The sequence below is a fragment of the Manacus candei genome, unplaced genomic scaffold, assembly GCF_025592945.1.
Source record: "Manacus candei isolate 608988 ecotype Guabito, Panama unplaced genomic scaffold, ASM2559294v1 h1tg000008l, whole genome shotgun sequence".
Taxonomy (NCBI): Eukaryota; Metazoa; Chordata; class Aves; order Passeriformes; family Pipridae; genus Manacus; species Manacus candei.
The window spans coordinates 31,013,627-31,037,559 of NW_026138056.1; the positions used below are offsets into that span (position 1 = coordinate 31,013,627).

General features: G+C 35.7%; 2 protein-coding genes across 8 annotated transcripts in view; both read left to right on the forward strand.

Moving 5' to 3' along the window:
- Nucleotides 1-23,933, forward strand: part of LOC127462039 (uncharacterized) — a 542,224-nt gene that overhangs the window by 343,030 nt on the left and 175,261 nt on the right. The gene's annotated exons all lie outside the window — the stretch shown is intronic.
- The window catches only part of RALYL (RALY RNA binding protein like), a 374,398-nt gene that overhangs the window by 247,683 nt on the left and 102,782 nt on the right, over nt 1-23,933 (forward strand). Inside the window, exon 2 of one of the 7 annotated variants that reach the window (XM_051770429.1) lies at nt 17,180-17,282. The exons of 4 other annotated variants lie outside the window; for them this stretch is intronic. In XM_051770429.1, the coding sequence (XP_051626389.1) occupies nt 17,246-17,282 (37 nt within the window). In that variant the 5' untranslated portion in view covers nt 17,180-17,245. Of the gene's footprint in view, nt 1-17,154; nt 17,283-23,933 lie in introns of those variants that run through there. 2 more of the 7 variants (XM_051770439.1, XM_051770419.1) reach the window with 2 other exon arrangements.

Genomic DNA, 23,933 nt, shown 5'->3' on the forward strand with positions numbered 1-23,933 from the left:
TTCAAACAAAAGAACAAAAAAAAAGTTCTGAATACTTCTCTGTCTTCAGCGCAGTTCAAATCCCGGTCGGCAGGGGGTGCTGTTGGATCACTGGAGGTGCAGAGCCTGCAGTGCTCTGTGGTGGTCGGCAGGGGGCACTGTTGGGCTCTGGCGGTCACCGTGCAGGAAGGGGGGCCTGGGGGGTGGTCTCGGATTGTGGGAGAAGCTGAAAAAGGAAACAGAGACCCTTCCCCCAATGGAAGAAGGGCAGAAGGAAAAACAGTCCATCCCCCCACAGGACTCACTGTTGTTCTCAGATGACAGTGTTTCAAGGTTCCTCCCTTCTCTCCCAGTGAGCACGCAACTCTCCGATGAAAAACCCAGTAGGTCCTGGCTGGAGTCACAAGGCAGTGTGTGAGCCTATCAAGACCGGTGGTCAGGCCTCACCAGGACAAAAAGCCAGAAAGACTGGTTTTCCAGGCCTTTTCTCCAAAAATGCCTGGACACAGACCCTGTCTCTGTCCCAGAGAAGGAACTCCCCTGTCTGATCTCTCCCCTCTGAGAAGAACCTGCCACCCCCTCCCAAAACTCCTCCCCTCTCCCCATCTCTGATGGGCCATCTGTTAGGAATGCGGTCTGGTCAGCTAGATTCTTTTGTAAGGCTAGTTGACCCCCTTCCCCCCACTCACTCTGTTTTCTTACAGTGGAGTAGGGAAGAAAAATTCACCTATTGGATTTATAACCTATAACAACCATAGTCTAGGCAAGTTCCGTCGCTTGCTTGTAATTTCATGATTGACCCTCATAATTGAAATGAGTAAATCTGGTGGAATGTGTCAGGACTTATTTATGTCCTATGATTAGATTTTTTTCAGATGAAAGCTTGGGGACCTAAGCTTGCCTATGTTTAGGAACTTGTTACAACACGTGCCTTAAAGTGAGATTTTGGATCCCTACTTCTGACACAGACTACTGTAAATCCTTTATCTTTCATGATAAATGGGTAGTAAGCTGTTTCTTAGGGAAAATTAAACTTTGTCCATGTCTGATGCTCCTTAGAGTCCCTGGGCCTCCAGTGAGGTAAGGCAGAGGAGTGACTGCACTGTCCCAGAGCCATACTCAGTTCTTTTCTACTCCATCTACCCACCTCTGTCCAGGCATTTAGAAGCCTGGCAGGACTTGCTGCCCTCTTGCTAAATACTTCCCATGATCAAATTGTTTTTAGCCAAACCACAGGGACATTGCTGGTTGATACTGTCTGTACCCTTCAGACTGTTCTTTATATGCAGACAACAATGCTTATGAGTGATAATGAAATCTACTTATATTTCTATGTATGGTTGTTAGTATCTTTGTTGTTTTCTTTAAAAATTAGGCATCACAGCTTTCAAATTAATTCTTCAGATATGTTACTAGTGGAACAGGTGGCACAGGTTTTGAGGTTTGAATACGGTTACCTAGATTCAGTCTACATAATTCTTAATATTCATGCAAAGAAACTAATTGCTAGGTTAGACATTAAATTAAATCCTCAACTCAAATATAATCCTTATCATTCTTACATGTGACTAACTTCATTGTAATGATTGCTTCCTTTGATTGCAAATAAATTGCTTCTACTTCAATTTCATCTCTATGATTTTAATTTTAAAACAGAAATTTTATGAATCATGCAAATTTCCTAAAAATAAATCCACTATCTTACCTTGTGTGCCATTGCCTCTAGGTAGGGTAGAATGTATCTCGGTTTCATTGTATTTGAATGTTTTACTGGCAATGTATCTTTTCATTTGCTAACAATGTAAAAGTTCTCTGTCATTAATAAATATGCAGTTTTCATTTTTTTTAACTCACCTGAACAGAACTCAAATACTGCATACCAAAGGCAGGCTTTCATGCCCTAATTTTAGCTATAGCTCTATGACAAGCACTATAGCTATAGAAGCAGAAATAGAAATAGAAAGAGAAAAAAAAAATCCTTTCCAGAACCATTTGAGCCATACCACACACACGTTTCTTTTCCTCCTTCAATAAAATTTAAATTCTAACGAATTCTCCTAAACAAATTCTCCACAATCTTTTTTCTCTTCTTTGAGTAAGTAACAGAGAACAAGGTTGTTTGTTTTTTTTTTTTTTGAGATAGAAATTCATTATACTAAAAGAGCATAATGTGCTTATTATTCACAACTGTTTCCACTCAGGATCCAAATCCAAGGCCCCTGCTATAATCTGGAGGTAAAAATGTTTGGTCACACCTGAAGGTAACTGAGATGATCTGGGGAATGGTCCCAAGCTCAGGACCTCAACTATCTAGAGCATCCAATTTCAGAGTCATCTTGGGATGATTTAGGCTTGAGTCAACTATCACTTATCTGGCAATGCCAAGGCATAGTTTGGAAAAAAGCTTGAGTTAAGTACCATTTTTATAAGTACTCTGGTTGTAGTTACCTTGTGTTGGAATAAAAGTGTTTATTTTTATTCATATGGGCTACTCCATGATAGTTAGTCTTTGGTGCAAGAGAAAAGTCCTAGGTGGGTCTTATTTTCAAGTACTCTCCATGGGTTTTCAGCATCCAGAAATTCCAGAGCTCATATCACTTCCATCAGGTTTCATTATTCCAGGGCCTTGCATGAGAGCTTGTCATTTGAAGAGCATATAAAGAACGAGATTTTTTGAGAATTTTTCTTAATTAACAGAAGAGTGACATTAACTCATGGGTTTGTGTGCAAACCCCCACTGAATTTGCTGCAAGACTTGGAGAAAAAAATTACATAACAGTAGAGACAAACTGATCTTCTTCAAGCAAAAAAGAACTAACTAGTCCTTCACAAGTCAGTCAAGTCTATGTATAAGTCAAATGAATCTCAATTTATGTCTCTTGTATTGTGGGTGGTCAGGGGAATATAATACTGTCTGCCTGCATAAATTAGAAAAATAATTTTGACTAAATTTTTTAGCAGGCACAAATAATCAGAGTATTGATATATCCATTTTATCTGCTCACTGTGACAAGTGAAAAGGCAGAGAGAGGAGCTGCTTCATTAGGTGTATACCATCTGGAGATTTTTTCTCCTTGAGCACGTCTCTTAAGGCAGAAAGGTGGCCACTGCCACCTGTCTACATCTTCTGAGAGGCAGCCGGCAGAAAATTTGCTGCCTTTATCCTCTGCATTCCTTGTGGAAGTCGTAACTTTTAAACATTTCACGTGTTTGGGGTTTCAGATAATATGAAAACAGCTACTTTGCTGATCAATAGCAGCCTTAACAGATTTTTGTAACTCATCTAAGTCTAAATTTTTGATGAAAGTTTGTGAATTTGATGATAGGATTCCTTAGCAAATGTCAAGTATTTGCCAAAAGAAAATATTTGCTGTATCTCCAGTGGTTTATAGAGCTCATCAGATGACTTTTTAAAAAAATACAGCTTACCCATCATATCTCGTTTTTTCTTGTTCCGAGACCTTTCTATTATAATCTCTGAAAAACTGGTAAAATTGTATGACATTTTCTTTAAGCTCAAAAATTTTGTTCTGTTCTGTTTTTTTCCTTAAATTCACTGAATTTGCAGATCTCCATATGGTGACCAGTGTAGTGCATGCATCCTGTTTCATGTTTTAGTTTGTTGGACTAATAACTACCACTGACCACAAGATGGCAAGGTTTCTTCATTTTTCTGTGATGAGAAGACAGAAAAAGGAAAGGGGAACAAAGTGGAAGCAGGATCAAAGGAGTAAACACATGTAAGGACTCTGATTCCTCTTTTACAATCTCATGAGTAAGCAAATAAAAATCAGATCAATGTAAAAATTCTGGTGAGCTGCCTCGGAGTTTGAACAAGAGTAATATATTTGCTGGTTTTGTCCTAATGCTTGCCAGACACCTGTTTTTCTAGCTTTTTTTGTACCGGAAAATGTTTGCATTTTTACCCCATCCCAATGCAAGGTTCCACCTTAAGGTGATAGACCTCTTCAACGGCAGTATGATTAAAAACCAAGATCTTCCTGGGGTGCAAAAGGTTTTCAAGGAGGCAAGAAGTAGCTTAACTAAAATCCAGCAAATCAGAGCAAACAATTAAAATGTCAAATGACAACTTCAGAGCATAACTTGGTCATATTCATTTGAATATAAGCAACCTAGTCATACCATATCCAGAACTGTATACCAGAGAGAATTATTTTTCCCTATTATAAATTAAGGACCTACTTTAGTTTATGATGCAGTTTGAAGATTTTCGGAGAGCTGCTCTTTTCCCTCATTTGAATGCACTAGAAAGAATCAGAATCCACAAAACATCTTCAATTTTAGTGTATGGTGGTAATGCAGACAAGTAGCTCTACTGAAAACCCCCACATGTCCATAAAGAACAACATAAAATTTTAAAAAGCAAGTGGAATTAATCACAATTATAATTCTGAAAAGAAATTTCTGGTAATATGAACTACCGCAGGTGCAAAACTCAGCAGAATTTCCGTCTGCAGCAACCTTTTGATTTTGGAGTTGTAATGGAAGCTCATGTCAGCAGATGGCACTGGAGACAAAGATGTGAGACTGAACTGGTCATTTAAGAAGGAGTCTGGAGATAAAAGTTAAAATATTTTATTGTTTTTAAGTTTTTCCTTAGCTCAAAGGGCCATAGCTGAAGGCCACCCCCTCTGCCTTATGTTAAAAAGCCTTGTCCTGAGTCTGTCACATCACTCGTGTGCATAGGTGCACACTGTTGAAAATTTCAAGAATACTTCCAATAAGATGATCTTATCAAAAAAGAAAAGATTGGGCAGTGAAATAGCATGATTAGTCATATCTTTAGCGAGAGATATCATTTACAGATCAAATTCCTACCTCTATTGGAAAGATCAGGCTATTAAGTTCACTAAACTGGAAAATCAAGAATTGTGAGCCAAATGTTCGGTTAATTTAAATTAAAATAATCTTGATGATTTCCCTGGATTTGTTCTGCATAACCTCCCACACCATGAAACTCAGTCATCTGTGAATGCAGGCAACTAAGTCATATAATAACCTCTAATTTACAACAGGTGAAAATTTTATTATTTTCCTCATATCGAATCCATTAATAAAAAATACTACATTCTTGAACCTCACTGGATGTTTCCTGTCTGATCAGTTTTAAGAAATATAGTCCTATTTCCCCTTCCCCAAAGTCAGGTGTTTTAAAGGTTATTAATTTGATAGTACTCAGAACCAATTCCTCTATTAACATTCGGAACAATGTTTATTAGCTTCAATGAGTGTTGCTGAATAGAACTGCATCTTGCTAAACTCTTTAAAAATCTTAATCCCTTTAAGAGTAATTGTCACATGTACTACTGCTGTGGCATTTGTGGCACTGATCTGCATCTTCTTGGTAAATTTGTCAAAAATACTCTTGGCAGGACTATATTTCTACACTGGACCCTTCCATCCAGTGTATTGATTTTCAAAACTTTCTCTTCCCGTTTGGTCAAAATCTGCATATTTGATTGTTGTTCAAAATATTCAGCTGTAGTGCTGACAGAAGCCATATGAAACTCTCAAAAGAAGTATTTCAGTGTATTTTTTTTCTAGTCCACAGTACAGCTCATAGAAAATTCCATGCTTTTCTGCAATAATTTTTTATATCAGTTAACTCTACCTCAGTTTTTCACATGAGTTTGTTTTTGCATTTACTGGAAGATACTGAAAACGTCAATCATAGTTTTCATTATGTGTTGTTTAGACTAAAGTTGGAACAATATGATTTCATTATATGCTTGACATGATCTTGTAGTTTTTTTGTTTTGCCTTTTCCAAGCACCTATGAATCTTTGCCAGGTTCAATGAATCTAGTTCTTCCCTGGGAAAATATGAAAGTATAATTATTTATTTCCATTTAGCCGTAGAATCAGCGAATTACAGAATCATTTAGTTTGAAAAAGACCTTTAACATCATCAAGTTCAACTGTAAATCTAACACTGCCAAGTCCTTCACTCAGTTAAACCACAGTTAAAAGTGTCCCAGGAAAGATGACTGGGACTAGGCTAATGCCAATCAGAAAAGCAAATCAAAATATTCTCATGTTCTTTTTTTATTAGCATTTGATTCCAAGTACTGCAGGACATTTACTCTCCAAACCTCATTTTCTAAAATATTTTGGTGGTAAAGATAGTATCCCTCTAGAATAAATAATATTCAGGACTCATCACTTTATTTTTTGAGTGGAATAATCCAGATATTGGATTTATAAGACAGCAAAATTGCAATGTACTGGTTTTCCTGTGACAAAAAGTAAATTGAGGCTGGTCTGGCTGGGGTCTATGTTCCAAACAATAATGTGTAAATGGCCTTAAATGAGAGATTTGGACTCTGTGGAAAACGTGGACTATTCATAGCATTTTTTTATTTTGTGAAAGAAAAAGCTGGTCGATTAAGGTTTTGTCTGATTTCAATTAGCCTCCCACAAAGTTTAATGTTCCCATCATACTTCAGAGCAAAGGTTCTCACTTTTGTCTATTCTAATTGTAATTCCTCTTTCTCTAAATCATTGCTTCGTGGGAGGAAAGAAACCCTTTTTGAGAGGAATTGGAACTTTACTTATCTTTATCGTTTAGATGTCAATGTAGCCAACACTTATTATCAACCTTGTGCAAGCTTCTGAAGCCACCTTACTCTTTCAGTAATGGCAGGAGGGACCTACATGTTCAGTGAATATCAGTTTCAAAATAATTTACTACACCTTTTATACTCTAAGACCTGAGCAGGAATTTCAGTCTAGAGATAGATGGAGAGTAGTAACACGGTCTTTCTTAAATCCCTCTCTTATTTTGCTGCAGCATCACAGAGGGGTTTTATTGCTTATCTGTAAAAGCCAAACTTCATTTAAAAATATAAACATGTTTCATCTGGTGTAGCTGAACTAAGAACAGATATTTTCAAGTGTGGTAGTGATCTGGGGCTAGATTTTTCAAAAATTACTATGGATATCCCTATGGTTTTGGTATCTTCTGTGAACAGGCTAACTCCAGAAGTTGCTATTCTCATGCTAGGAGAAATGACTTTACCTTTCCAAGGTGCCACAGAATAGGGAATAGAAAACTTGGCATCTAAGTTTATCATTGCCTACAATTTTAGACCAGAGTTTAATAAAGCATCTTTCATATCTTAGTGTCACAGTTTTGCTCAGCTTCTTAACTCTTTACCTTAATAAGAAAGCATTTTTCCTGCTAAGTCCACAAGGGGAAAAAAGCATTCTTTATCTTCTCTACTGTACAGACATGTCTTTTTAATTTATTTTCAGGTCATTGAGAACACTCTTCTGTTTTCTGGGTTTGAAAAGAGTTGCTGTGTGCATTTTTAGCAGTTAATTTACAGTATAATCTGATATTTAGTAGTAAAACCTCAAGGTGAAAAGTACTAGTCTTTCCAATTTCCCCTTCTTGCAATTTTGAAACATTCCTCGCCAGAGAATGTTTGATTTGGAAGTACTTTATCATGCAAAACCATATTCTGATGTTCTTTTTGACTATTAATGATTTTTTTAAATTTCTGTAAAATGTTGGGTTTCTAGTTATTAGCCAGGGTTTTTTAAATGCAGAATGTGTTTTAAGTGTTTCATATCCTTTCCAATATTTAAAGTATTTCAGTGAAAAAGTGTTAAATGCTACTCAGCACTATTGTGTTACAATACCAGTCTTGATCTGAGTTTAAAACAAAACCAAATAATTCACCTTGCTATAAGCATAGTGAAAAAAATTTTGTTTCTCTTTGGGATACCATTGTCTCAGAAATTATCTTTGAACCAGTTGTAATGTTTAGAGAAGTTGAAATATAGCTGACATATTCTAAAAATGGAACCCATGAATTCAGGGAAAAGATGTCTCCTCCCCAGCCGTCCACCAATCTAATTACGACATTAAATCTGATGCATTAATAATTTTAATGTAACAACCACTCGTTAGCACTTTCCCCACCTTGTCACCCCACATAGGAACATGCACATGAACTCTTAAAAAAACACAACAAAAAGTAGGAGCAGTTGTGAAGTTGGAGTCATTCTGGTATTTTGCAGATCCCTGTAATTCAAAAAAAATGTTGTTGTATGCATGACAATAGTGCATCCTTTAGCATGGTCTCCTGGTGAATTGCTACAATACAGCTTTTTCCATTATTCCAAAAATCAATCTTCTACTTTTCATCTCTTTTAAAGGCCTTATTCTCCTTCTCAAGCCAGCTATTGCACTGATTGATTATGACTAAAATTGTCCAGAGTCCCACACACTGAGAAAGAAAGATCCCATATAATGAGAAAAGAAAGTAGAATATTTTCAACTTTCTCTTGATTGTTGTTATAAAAGCCTTCGTCTGAATTGGAAGGTTGAAGCAGCCAATGTTCATTGGCTGTAATGAACATTGGTATAAAACATAATCAGTTTACATTGTCGTGAGCCCTAAATTGACATTTTAAGGGCGTCATTTGTTCACAAGAGGTTCTTTCTCAGCTTCTCCCTGTTCTGTTTTGGAGGCAAAGGCAGACAACGTTCAACAGACTGAAGAACTGAAAATGCATTTTGAATGTGTGTTAAAGCTGTTTCAATAAACATATAAAAACTTTAAAGTAGGATCTCATAGTGCAGTGGTGATGATAGCAAATGATTTCTTCAAATGGCTATGCCTGTAAAACTTGAGATATTCAAGTACTTCTGAGCCCTTAAGCAGGACCAAGATACATGAATTTTTCCAATATTCTTGGGTTATGCAAGAGTCGATTCTGTTCCGAAAGTCTGTCCCATTAAAGCTGGCACGCTAAAGTGTTTTATCAGTGTGATAATTAAAACCAATGTGAAAAGGAAAACACGGTAGCATTTAATTGCATGTCAATCTAATAAAATTGAAATGGATATCATCCGTTTGCAGAATATGACACCATGGGTGTAATTCCCATTAGAAACAACTCTCTATATTGAAGTGGAATGATTTTGTAACTTAAGCAGAATCAAGATAGATTGATAGAAAGATCTTTCTTAAATCTCTCATGAAAACTCACCAATATTCAGCTCTTTGTTTCTCTAGAAATATGTATGGACATTTTGTACAAAATCCACAATTAAGCACTTGCTAGTCTGTTAAAATCCTAAATATTTTTTTAATTCAACACAGTTGATTTGCCTCCACATCTGCTATTTGTCTACTCTTTTATATTTACAGTATCCAGAATATTTACCAACTCTGAGATGATGGAAACTGGTGCCTGCTACAGGATCATGCCAGAAAGAAAAAACTACTAATACTTAGTGTCTTTCTGACAGTTTTCCACTACAATTTAAAAAATCACCAATAGATAAAAAGTATTACATTTCAAAATACTAATTCTAGACATATTAGGAATTGTTTCAAAGACCTAATTGAATTCTTAGTGTGCTAGTAACTAGCAGAGCTAACTTTTTTTACCATAAGTCCAATAGCCATTTTTCTAAATTTTTCATTAAATTAATATATTTCCAACCTCAAGATTGGGTTTGTGCTCTATTTAGGAAATTCTGTGAATTCTAACTTTGATATATTGTGCAATACATTAAAGATTATGATCGTTTAAAGGATTAGTGTAAGGTAAAATATAGGGAAGTTTTACCAGTATTATGGCTCATAAATTGAATTATTAAGATATAGTTTAATGATCAGAAAAACGGAGACCACCTCTTTATATATCATTTGCATTCTGAACTATATTAATGTAAAGCCTGAAGAAAATACAGTTTTGTGTGGAATCTTGGTTTATATTTGGAAAAAAAGTTGGGACACAAACCTAACTCTTTTTAATAGAAAGGAAGTGTGTTTTAGTCCCATAATCTGAGAAATCTGAAGTTGAACATCTCTTAAGACTGTCTTAGTCGTTAAATGGGTGGTTAGAAATTGAAAGTAACTAAGTGAAAGTAACTAAATACGGTTGCTGGATGCTGACAACCTCAAGATGAAAAAGATGAGGAAATGTCCCAGCCAAACTAGCAACCAAAGCATGTAGAAGAACAAATTAAAACTTTTCAGGATTAGTTAAATCCTGGTTAAAATAAAATTAAAGATTAAATGAAAAAAAGTCAAGATTTAGGAAAAACAAAAAAAAAAAATTAAAATTGCTCAAAACCTAAAGGAAACTAACCAAGAACAAGTCTGTCAAGAACTGAGACGGCTTAGGAAAGAAACTGATCTTAGAGAGGAGGAACATGCTTGGATCTTAAGGAAGGTGTAAAGCAAATGAAAGGAGTCAGAATGGCATTCATCTGATATTGATTTGCTACTTTTTCCACTTGCCAAAGCAGAAAGGAAGATGTCTTTTTCGACTGTAGAAGCTACCATATAGAACATCTAACTCTGATCTTGAAATTTAGGGGTTTTTTCAGACATTTAACAGAGGAATATTTTGTTATACCTGGTACTTTTTTGAGAAAATGAAGAACTATCAGGCATTCATAACTGTATTACTCGTTTCTTGAAACAGGGAACATGATAGAATTGGCCAAGTTTCACTTAAGGATTATATAAGATAATATGATCAATAAGGAGGGAGTTAAAGCTGTGAAAGTATTAAATTGCTCTAGAACCCCTGTCAGTCTTTGGAACTGAGGAGAGTGCTGTGGAGGAATTCGTGCAAAATCATCATTCTGAATTACAAAATGGAAGGTTCATGCTTACAGCATATCCATGTATTGTAGCTCCTCTGAATTTGTGGAAGCTACTCAAACGTAATCGAGGACAGAGTGAAATTCTAAAAGGTATTCATAATGTGTATCTATATGTGCCTGAGTTATCAGACCAGTGTTTGTAGCTTTAAAGGTACAGGATTCAACCACAGGTGGTTTCATTCATTCCCAGTTGAAAAAGCTTCTCCACTGTCAGGAGCAGAGGTTGGTTTTTCAGGATTCCTTAAAAGTAGGTGCAGGACATTATATGCTTCACACTTTTTGGTGTCAAACAAATATCATACTAGTCTCCATCTGCCTGAAATGCTCCATTAATACTAGGCAGGCTGAAGCACTAATATGGACCAAATCTCGTCTAGTGCTGAATCTTACAATAATTGATATTTAATTGGGTATATGGGATCAGAAATAAGGCTTGGAAAAAACTACAAGATGTCATCTTATCCATCTCCTAGGTAGGCTCCTCCTAGGTAGGCTCCTCTCTGAGATTCCTAACCTATTATAAAATTCTTTAGCCCTTCTTATGCAACAGATAGCTCAATTTACCAGTAACAAAGCTGGCTTGCAAACAACTGATTTAAATCTTTGTTGCTATCGTCTATACCCATGGCTGTTCTAACATCCAGAGACAGAGAAAATGGCTTCTTCATGGTTTTTTTGTGTGTCAAACTTTCATGTATTCAAGGACGGTCATAAAGTACCTCTACTTGGTTGATTTGGGATTTTCTACTAATCTTTTGTCTCTCTTTGAAATTTCTCTCTTTATTAATAAATAACAGTTTTACTTTCAGATGTGCAGATGTTGATTCCAACCTTACATTTGTAGGAAACTTTGGAAATTGTTAGTCACAGAAAAATACCCAAATGTGTTTCTAAAACTCTTTTTGGAGGAATCAGAACCTGCTGAGAATGGGGCAAGGGCCAGCAGGAAGAGCCAGTATGGGCTCCTACCTGAGAAAGAAGGTGTCAGGCCTTGTTTCATACCTCTGTGATTGTATGGTTGGATGCTAATAGTGACATCTGATACAAAGACCTCAGTCTAACAAGGGAAACTTGACAGTAAATTTCTCAAAGACTAAAGATAAATGTTAGTATAACAATGAGAAAAATTAAATTCTAGTGAAAAAGCTTCATTGAAGAAGAGCAAATTACCCATGGTGAAAGTAGGACCAGCACCTTAGGGGCTTTCTCCTGCTATCTCAAAAAGAATTTTTTGTGGTGAAGTGTCCTTACTGTCTGGTATGGCTGAAGAAAAGTGGAATTTCACAGGATATTCTGAGTTGGAAGGGACCCACAAGGATTATCGAGTCCAACTCTTAAGTGAATGGTCTACCCAGGGATCAAACCCACAACCTTGGTGTTATTAGCACCATGTTCTAGCCAAATGAGCTGATCTCAGGGTAAAAATCTCATAAATGTAGAAGATAATAGAGACAAGAAACATCAAAGAGTTTTCTAAAAATCCAGTAGCTCCAGAAAAGCAAAATTTTTTTCTGATTTTTTTCCCTAAATTGCTGGATGATGGAAATGCTGTGAATGTAGCAAATTCATTCTAATGCAGCCATTGATGAATACATGGGGTTTTCATGAAATCTTGCACACTGTATATTGTTCTGGATACAAATGCTTGGTCAGAGTAAAAATCAACTGAAATAAAGGAAGGCTTTTAAAACACTTCGACAGGCTTTTTGTCTTTAGTAAAGGGAGATATTGCTGATTTGAAAATATTATGATACATTATTTCTCTTTTATCCACACAGTTTCTTGATACACCCAGTCAGCTGTGGGCTGTGTACTAATGGCAGCCTCTTTGAGTATACTCAAATTCTCAATCACGCATCATTTTCTCTTTCTACATAATTCATACTGCAGTCAATCATAATCTTGCAGAGTCAAGACTTGAGAGCTCAAGTTAGGACCACTTTGAAAAAATAACAGTAAGTATAAAAAAGGCAGAGTATAATGACAGTTATCAGAGGGAGATTTGAATATAAAACTCTTTGCATTGGGTTCAGTTGCCTAAATATTTGCTTTGATGCCTAAAAGAAAACTCAGGGAGAAAAAAACCTGCAAGGCAATTTAATTTTTGGAAGTAGGGTAAAAAAAGAACTTAATGGTGCCTCTAAGGTACAGAGGTTACAAGACATACCCATGCCTTCTCTGTCTTAGGTGTTACAATTTATAATACTGTCCGTCCAATCCCAGATTTTTCCATCCCCTGGCTTTTGCCCCAATCCACCCCCGATCTGCCCTTTGGAAATTAGGTCTGGGGTCTTTTACTTCATCATCTTCATCTTCCTCGGAGCACAAAGGGCACACGGTCACCCAGTTCTTGACTGTACCCTACAGTTCAGACTATGGATTAGATGTTCTCAAACAGAAGGTGGCCTACCTTGGAGAGAGACTAAACATTCTAATGGAATTTAGGAGAATTGATAGGGGAATTGGGGTGAGAGGGTTGGGGAGTGTGTGTCTACTGTGCTAAGGGTAAGGGAATAATGCAGCTGTTTTAAAATCTACTTCTGCTATATAATTACTTCTTAAAACTTATAAAAATTAGAAAAATCAAAAAATCAAAAAACCTTAAGGCCACACTTAGAGACACATAAAATGGCTTTGGCTGGAACAGGTTGTTCCAGAAGGTTGTAGGTTTCCCACAGGTGCTGTGCCATATTTTCTGGCACTATGTGAATGTCTCAGATGCCATAAATCATCAAAGTAGTGCTAGGCATGAATGTTTAAGCACCTGAATTGAGCTCCTTAGTCTACAAGTAACATTTTAATAAACCTTTTCCTTCTTTGGCACTCTTCTTAGTCTTCATTTCTGATCTGTTTCAGGAATTCTAGCCAGCTTCGTTGTCTCAAAAAAAACCACTTATGGAACTCACTGATTCTAACTTACAGATGTAGGCATTATACATACAAATTTTACTCTTTCTTATTCAACCCACCACAGCCTGTGCAGTATTTTACAGTTTTAAGCAGGGATATGGTTTGGCCAATATTTTAAGCTCTATCCTCATTACATCATAACCATAATAGTTTATTACACACCTGCCTTAATAGCTAAGTGACATTGGGGAATTTTATTTATCTAACATTACACTATGTTAAAAAACATTATCATCAGATAATTATCCAAACTTATACTAGTAAAAGGTGTGCATATATGATTTTAATATGTCACTACTTGTATCAAGGAGTGCTTATTACTTGGAAGAAGTTAAATGTTGATCCTTACATATATCCTTTATTTAATAAAACCCCTAATTCATATTCATAGATGTAATATTTTCTTAGTTGACATCATAAAAATAACCACAGTGGAAACTAGAAGAGGTTATATAAAAGGTTATTATCTAAGAAGATTCTTCGAGTGCATCAAATTAAACAATGAAAGACAGAACACACTTTAAGCTTCCTCCACTTTCTTTTCTTGTCTAAGATCTGTTCTCCCTGTAAAATAAAATTGAGGATACAATCAAGGCAAAGTGTTTATTGATGAGTAATATGTGACATTCGTCAGCAATTATATTTTTAAAATATCTACTCTTTGTCCTTTTCCTCTTCTTAAAAGAGAGTTTGAGAAATTTATTGTAGTATTCAAAGAAAAACTCCTTATTGAGACCAGTAGGATGGTCAAGAGAGAAAACTGAGAGGAGATACGGGATGTGCAGATATGGACATTATTAATTCTGTTACCACCAGCAACAACTGACAAAATTCATTCCAACAGACTGTTTTAAGAACATTTCAAACTCTTGAAATCATTTAAGATTTACTTGTAAAAAAGTAATAAACATCACATGACCAGGTGATCTTTGTTGCTGAGAGGTTACATTCATTTCTTCCCACCTCACTGAGCTTGCAGCATTTAACCAGCCATATGCAAGATTCTGACTTTTTTTAAGCTGTAATAGTGTGAAAGTGAATTTTAAACTCTCCTAACAGAAAACAGTAACACAGAGAAACAGCAGGCAGCTGTACCCACTCAAAGCTAACCAGCACCTTCAAGTTTTGTTATTTTCTTGAAATATTTTTTTACGAAGACACCTAGAATGATTCACCAGACAGAGTATTTATATTATTTTTAGCAAATGCATTTCACTGACTGAAGAATTAGAGTTACAATTAGCACAAAGAAATACCAATAAAGGTTGTACTTTCAGGGATCACTGATTTTAAATAAATTAATTCTAATCCCATGAAATTTACATTTAGTTTATTTTTTTATATTATATCATTGTCAAGATACTTCCATACAAATACATGGTTGTAATAGAATAATGCATGAAAGACCAGTGGAAACAATGCGCATATTGTTGTATGTGTTATGTGCAATATAATATGGAAAGTTAGTAATAAATGACTAGGTTAAATACATTATAAAAACTGGGGGAAAAATTAGATATTAATGATAAGAAAAAGAACTGAGTTTTATAGTTAAGATCTAATGTGGGCTGAGAAAAAAAGATTGAAGACCTCTTGCCAAATCAATGAAACAAGAAAAAATTGAACTGAATAATATGAATGAGAGCCTTCAGGTAGAAGAAGGAAAAGAGCAAGAAGAGATTGCTACATTAAGCATCAAATTTAAAGGGAGACCACAGATCTCTGTAGTCTAAGTCAGATCACAGACATGATTCTGCTGCAAATTAACTCAGAGGAAAAATAGAACAGGACAACTGTGGAATTATCATCAGTTCATATAAATTCCTGCAAAAATATTGACTCCAATGGATTTGAACTGCACAATACTATTTGAGTATAAGGCCTGCAGGGTCTTTCCCTATGGTACAGATATTTTATCTTCTGATATGCTTAACAACTAATAATTATCCAAATTTTTTTCCTTCCTGTCCTTTTGATATGCTTTGCAATTTCCAACCTTTCTGCTGACCTCAGCAATAGATATGGTGTAATTTCAACTGTGTCATTTTGAGATGACTCTAGATGAAATACTAAAGAAATCTAAAAAAATTATCCATTGCTTTCACTTTCTTCAGGCTACACTTTATCCTCAGCTTTGCTGATACAAATCCAAAGCAAATGAAAAGATATGTGGTCAGATTTTGACAGGAGGAGGAAATCAGATTAATAGAGCCAGTATAAAGTAAAGATTTCACTTCAATAGCCAGAGGTGTCAATGTGAGGACATGTGAATACCAAACAACTGAAAGGAGAATTAAATGGTGCACAAAGCTACACATGATTATATTGGAGATATAAAAATATATTGATATATCTGAGAGGGAAAAAATATAGAAAAAGTAAAAATTTAGGGTAGGTAGATTGAGAGAGACATTCCTTTTAATTTCTTTTAATTGTTTTGCATCAGGAGAATAACTGTAGGTCAATGTTTTTAGATTAATATGGCAAATTGGTCATGTCTTTGACTGAAACATGAATGATCCATAGACATCAGATGTTATTTTTCATTATGTAAGCCAAAGATATTAGCTTTTGATTTCTTTGAGTAGTTTAGACAGCTGCTGTCCAACCATGCATTTTAAACAACAGCAAGGGTATTATTATCAGTTTTTAAGACATTTCAGTCACTATACTTTGGCTCTATTCCTTCAGCACTTCTATGTTTGTGGTATCTGGGATCAATATCTCAAAACAGTCACCTTAAAACATGAATTTCCTAAAACATTAAGAAATACTTTCACACAATTTTATTAAAGGCAGATTTATTGCTGAATGACCTGGAATTTCCACTTCTTGTCAGCTCCACAACTGCTACTGGCATCTTCTTGAATGTTATCTCCCCAGCATGGCAAAAATGTCTTCCCCTTTCCCCCACTCCCATTAGGAAGATATCTGGATTCTTTGAAATGGTGATATGTATGGAAGATCATACAATGCTGCCACTTTTTCTCCATGACCTTGTGATTCAACAGACTAGCGGAAAATGGAGTCGCTTTAAAAATGAGCTGTCAGCAGATTGTTGCTTAAATAACCTTTCCCAAATTAAATCACTGAAGGGTAATGCAGAAGTAAACATAGGCATGAAAAACATTAATTACATGTTATATGTTATTTCCTGAATACTCTATTCATGAGCTCATACCTGCAGTCAGGATTTAATTGATTAACATGTGTTAATTTTCTTTTAATAGTAATTTTGCTTGAAAATGTAGCCCAAAATATTTTAATGTCCTCATATGCATAATTCTAAGACCTCTCAAATAAAAAGTTAGTTTTTATTAGTTTATAAAGTCATTTATACAATTTTGGTTATGTCAGGGATTTTTCAGGTAATCTTGATGTCAGATCATCGAATAGCACATTTCCCCACTTCATCTGATTACATCATTCATTATGTTTTCTGGATTTTATTAGCTGGTATGAAATTATTTTGAAAAAAAATATGTAAATAAATATGCTTTGTCTCTTAGATTTGTACAGAGAAAATAGTTAGAGCCAGCAACATCTCCCCTGGATTTCAGGAGAATGGTATTACCCTGCCTTTCTCTGAGAGATTGCTGGTTACCCTCTGTCAGTGAGCAACTGACTCTCTGCAAAGCAGAAGCACAATCTCTTTTGTCTGTGATCAAGGCAATTATTTCATAGAAAGTGGAATTTCTTCAGAATGACTATGTACAAGAGCAAGCGCAGAAACCAAAGATGTAAGTAAATTGTAAAGGTTTTTTAATTTTCTTGCAGAGAAGGGAGAATAAATCTCGATTTCATTGAAAACATGATATACTTTACCCTGCTCTGGTTGAATTTTACCAGGAAAGCAGAAACAGTATTCCATGCCAACTATCCCACCATATCTGTGTATTAAATGCATACAAGAACTTTAAAATGAAAAAAAAAATTACAAAAATTAGCTCACTTGTTACTATGGAAACCCTCAGAAAGCTTTATGATATCAACAAAGAAATAAAGATTGAATATAAGTTTAGTTCAGAAGAGCCCTTTATTCAGGCTTTAATGACTGGCTAGCTGTAGCCTTTGATTTGACAGGGTTGACATGCTTTCCCTTGGTGGACTTTTTATGTGGTTCACATTAGGGAGCCAGTGATACCAGAACTTTAAGGGTGGCTATTTTATTTTCCTCCATCATAACTTTCAGAATTAAGTAGTTTGCTTAAACTACAGAAACTGGGGAGGAGGTAGGTGGGGAGATGGGAAGGGAAGCATACATGTGTCTCTGCTGTGTATTTAAAGCATTCCAGCCCTGAAAATTCACTGGCTTCTAAATGCATGATTTCCCAGTTAAGCACCTGACAAAAAAGACATTCCTCTAAGAAAAATACCATATAGGCACTGTGTGTTTTCAGGGAGAGAACAGAGGGGGGGGGAATATCAATTCAAAAGCAGATAAGTTTGGACTTCATTTGGACAAGAACATTGTTGTTTTTCAGAGGGATATATACAGCTATATCACTGAACTCAGTTTCTGATCCTTATAGAGGAATCTGTATAGATGTCTTTCACTTTGTCTTGATTAAAAGAAATGGATGTGCTGAATGTAGAAAGTTTGGCAGGACAGATCTCTGCTAAAATCTCTGCAACGGAAATCCATCATCTGCCTCACATTCAATAAAATAAATTATCATAAATTTTGTTCCCATAGCAGCAATGAAAGAAAATTATTCATATACAGGCAAATTATAATTAATCTAGCTCATTTTAACATATTAATTACTTCATCTTTATTATGTAAACAGGGAACTCTTTCTATAGCCAGCTGCATTCTTGCAATCTCTCTTGTCCAAGCCTGCTTATGATGTACAATAAGAAAATTTGTGCCTGGTTAGCTGAGTTAGGTTTTTGTTACAAGAATACAGTCATTCATGAAAACAGCACAGGATGCTTCTAAGGATGCTTTTATGAAGACAACCTGCCTTTCACCCCTGCTGACTCCAAGGAAAATCTGTGATTTGTCTAGAGGTAAAAAAAAAGAATGAAACATGATCAGACTCAAATTTGTAATTATGAGGATGGTTGTTGCAATGTTTTCTGGTTTTAGAACTATCACATGTTTTAAGATCCAAAACTATAAAATGTCTCAATATTATATATGTGATATATTATATATATAAAGGTGTATATATTATACATATATAGGTACCAATACTGTATATGTGAATGCTTCATTAATACCTCTTTGCTAACTAGCAATTGCAAAGACCTTAAAAATCAAACAATTAAGTAATTTGACATTGCTCCGGCTTATATCATTCAAAGGCTTTTTGAAGGATAGATTTCATCTAAGCAATTGTTATTCTGAAATATAAGGGATTATGGTAGCAGCTGCAATTAAACAGTAAGCAGGTACTACATTTTCCGTGCATTTCTGGTGGCCCTTAATAAGTAATAATAAAAAATATTTGGTATATAATTTCCAGTGTCTGTGAGGTAAACCTTGAGGCTTATATCTCCTCACTACCTCTCATTACCACAGTTGAACCTGTGGCATAAAATGAAAGTGAGCTTTGTGGCTTTTACTTTTCATTGAATTTCTGCTTTTGGATTTCATACACACTTCAGAGTATTATAGCCATTGCTTTCCTAACCCTTTTTTTAATGTTTTAAAAAAGGTATAAATACATTCTGTACTTAATTTAAAAGCACGTCAGATTGGAGAGAAGGATAGAAAAAGTAAAGACATGATGACATTTTTCTAACACAAAATATAAGTAATCCCCATTTCCAATTTCTGTCCCAGGTACAAAACTGTTGCTAGAGGGTGATTGTCCTGCTCTGCTCTGCACTGGTGCTGCCTCACCTTGAACATTGTGTGCAGTATTGTACACTACAATATAATAAAGATATTAAGCCTTTAAAAAGTGTCCAAAGGAGGGCAACAAAGACAGTTAAGGGTCTAGAGGGGAAGCCGTATGAGGAGCAGCTGAGGTCACTTGTTCTGTTCAGCCTAGAGAGGAAGAGACTGAAGGAAGATCTCATTGCAGTTACAACATCCTTGTGTGGGGAAGAGGAGGGGCAGGCACTGATCTCTTCTCTGTGGTGACAGGACCTGAGGGAATGGTCTGAAGCTGTGTCGGAGGAGGTTTAGGTTGGATATTAGAAAAATGTTCTTCACCCAGAGAGTGGTTGGGCATTGGAACAGGCTCCCCAGGGAAGTGGTCACAGCACCAAGACTGACAGAGCTCGAGAGGCGTTTGGACAATACTCTCAGGAACATGGTGTGAGTCTTGAGGTTGTCCTGTGCAGGGCCAAGAAGTGGACTTGATAATCCTTGTGGGTCCCTTTCAATTCAGCCTATTCTGAGATTCTGTGAACATATGAAAAAAATGGGTCTATTTACCTGTCTGTAAGAATAGGATGGAGGTTTCCTTTATATCTTTTTAGCTACAACATCATACATAAGTCTTCTAAATTCAAAACTAATCTTAATGTTTAGCTTCTATTGTAACTTTGATTTAGATTCCAGTCAAAGTGGTGTTCATATTAAGTACAAAACATATTTTATTTATTCCATAACTGTTGTAATTTATGAGAAATTAAATTAACTATCACAGAAAATTGTAAAACTTGTGTCACTAAGCAAGCAAAATTCAGATTAAGACTGTTTCTATTTGACTTTCTGTATCTACCTACAGATACAGACACAGTCTCCATGCATACATTTCTGTGCACACAAAGATTATAGAATGCTTGATCCTTCAGGATGCTTGATTCAGGATCTAGCTGATAGACTAGTTTCTCATTTCATTGCATGGACATAATGACTGACTGAGGGGAAACCATTGTAACAACTGCAATTTTACAAACACTGAAAGACTCTTAAATGTGTGATGATGGAGCTTTTCTGAAATAAAAGGTTTGAATCTTAGACCGTCCTGCTTTGGGGCTGCAGTTGCTGAGGAGAAGGCTCAGAAAAAGAATTGTGGTAAGCTGTAGTGCACATGTGGGTCTTCTGCATGGAGATGTAGTTATTTACAGTTTCTTCATGGAGATGCCATATCTCCAAGCCTTCTCTCAAGAAGCAAGTAGCAGACATTCCATTTTTCATTGGAGTCTTCCTTGTAGACTTCACTGTTACAGAAGTCAAGGCAGGCTACTATCCTTGAAGACAATAAGATTGGAAAATATTTACTTACCTCTAAATCAGCTTTAGGAAATTCTCATTATTCTTCATTACTCATGGTTTCTGTAGTTGACAAGTTAAATCTCCACCACCTTGTGGAGGACTGTGTATGAAAAGAATTAAAAGATGATCCTTAATATTTCTTCATTCTAACACTAAAATTTGACTCAGAATAACTACAAGAGGATAAAGAGAGAGTAAGGACTAGTGTGGTGTTTTGAGGAAGGTGTGCAGCAACACCCAGGAGGAGATGGCAGTGCTGCCTGGAGTGCAGAGGTTGGTGTGGGACTTCCCTGCTACTCACCTGAACTGGGGTTTGGAAAGTAAGGGCAAAAATGGAAAAATTAGGGGGAAAAAATAGGACCTATCTTTCACTTTCTTCAGCTTCACATTTTCAGTGTCATGGGATCTTTCCTGCACGTCAGCAATGACAATCAGAGCACAATGGCAACTGAGGCAAAAAGCAGTTACTTCTGAATATTGGAAACCATCAATAAAGTCAACAGTTATTGTAAGTGCGGCTACAGATCCTGTCCCATTCCAAGGTGTTAATTTTCCAAGGTGACTTCCCAAACTTGTCCATGACAATATGAAGAATCCTGTCAACACTGAATGTCCCTGAAATCATGCTCCAAATGCATTAATGACTTTTGCCATAGCTTGAATACCAGTTCCCTGTAAAATATCTGTTTCCTTTTATATATATTACAGTTTGCCTAGCTGAAATCGTTATTGCTCATTTTTTTATACTGGTATAATGTAATGGTATCTCTTTTAAGTAACCAGATCTTGTGAAGGTTCTACTTCTTTTAAACCAACAGATGACTGGTCATATTTCATGACTTTTATTTTTTTTTTAAGGAATAATGAGAGGGAAGACATTCTACCCTCTTTTATTCTGGCAATTTCCCTCTCCTCATAGGAAATGTGTCACAGCTTTACCTCTATGGATTATGTTTCTTTGTCCTCAACCCCCAATTTTGGTTGATCAGTGCTAGGTTTCCCTGCATACAGTGATGTAGTAAGGCACATGTAAATTTATTAAAGGATTAAATAAGTTATAGTAAAATGAATGTAAACCAAATTATTTTCAAAAGTTATGCAAGTAGCTGCTGCATATAGAGTTCATGTGGTTGGTGCAGAAAGTTAGTGTGCTGTATTTAGTGATTTGTTGTCCCCAAGTGACATCTGATGTACGTTTTTAAAGAATCCTTGTCTTGCTGGAGAAAGAATTTTCTGTATACTGATAACATCTGATGAGAAATTCTGTGAAATTCCAGTTTGAAGGAGTATTTTGTCCTATCTGCATTCTTTGATCTATTGCATTGCCTGCTATATTTTCTTTCATTGATAAGGTCCCACTTGCCATCTTTTCATCATGGATTTACTGTTCTTATCTTCTTTGTCCCCCTTACAGATAGAATAATCGCTTTCAGGCTTAAAAATTCTGGCATCTGTTGAGTTGTGTTATATTACAGTTTGATCAGCCTATGATTACTTCCATCTTCTTTTTGCCTCTAAGGGCAGTAAAGACCTCAGTACCGAGGCTGTTGCTGCTCAATTGCAGTCTTTAATATAGTGTGTGCTAGGAGGTAAAGTGACTGGAAAACCAAATCTCACTGGGGAAAACAAGTGTAGTTACTGACCCAGATACATATAAGAAAACTCTACCTCTTTCCTTAAAACATCAGAGACTCAGACAACTAGGGAATATCTATTCAGCATGTTATAGAGACAGCTTTCTTCATGTAAAGCTATCCTGGAATAGCCTTAGAATATTCCTATTGCTGCATACCTTCTGAGGGAGTAAAATTCAGTGCATTTAAGTATATCAGTAATAAGGCCAAGCAAGAAGAAATCTATGATCTGCAGGAACACAAATATCATTGAATATTCACATTGCATGGATAACATCTTTATACAAATAACAACTGTAATTGCTACTCAATAAGTCAGGGACTTCAGAGTTGGAAGCATTCTTCTCATAGTTTTGAAGGGAATTAAGAAGATGGTTGGTATATTTGAAATTATTCATGTTTATTATTCCCATGTTACTAAACAGTAAAACTGAAGACATATGTCCCTCAGTGAAGCATGCAGTGCAAATGAGCTAGAATTTTTTCTTTGACACTTTTTCAACTATCCATGTAGACTTATAAAGTAGGCATGATTTTTTTCTGCTTCTAAATTGTACAAATAAATAAAAAATATTGAAAGATAACTGTCTCAGAATGCATCTTTTGAGAGACTAATAGTCTGACCAAACTCAACAGTCACATGATGCTTCCCACTGGTCCGTAGGAGTCTGCCTCAGGAAGAAGAGTAGAATTTTTGTCCCTGTAGAGAAAATACTGAAAATGTAGAGAAAGATTGACAAATCAAAAACTTACAATCTATCTTGAAAAGGGGAGACAAAGGAATAAACAGTACAGGTCCAGATTCAGAAGTGACTTTAAAAAATTTCTGAGAGCAGAAGTCAGAATATCTGAAATGCAAGTGGAGAACATAACAAAGAAACTCAGCCAGTCACTTCAGTTTTGTGGAGGAGAAATCTGGGGCAGCAAAAATACTTAATAATAGCTTTGGCTTCATTAAAAGATTATGGTTTAAATTTTCAGAGGGGTTTCTTTCTTTTGCATAAGAATAGGAGACAATATGCAGCAATTCAACAGAAGAGAATAAGTGGAAAGCTAGGGACATCTCATAAAAATGCATCTGCTATTTTTAAGGATCATAAAAAGGTAATTATTAAAAAAGATGAACATATGCAAATAATGTAATTTGGATTATGTGATTTCAAGTATATTAGAGGAATTAGCAAGTTAATGTACCATACCATTGAAAGTTTGTATTTGAAAAGTCATGGAAAGCTAAGAAGGTATCAGAAATATAAATGTACTACTGGTTTTAATGTACACAGAATCCTGCTACATATAGAAAGCTGCTATGTTCATTAATATCACCATTTATCATTACTGAAATGGTACTTACTGTATGTTGGTTAGTCTTCTATAAGGAATCAAAATTTAAGATCTATGTGACTACACTCCGGTAATGACCAGACATCTGGGAAAACCAATAATAGTTTTAAAAAGTGAAGTCCATTAAAATAACAATCAACAGGTTGAAGATAATCATAGTCTAAACTAATCTATATAAAAAAACAATTCTGGCTCTTAAATTGAGCAAACATAAGTCCAGTTGTTAGAACCTAAAT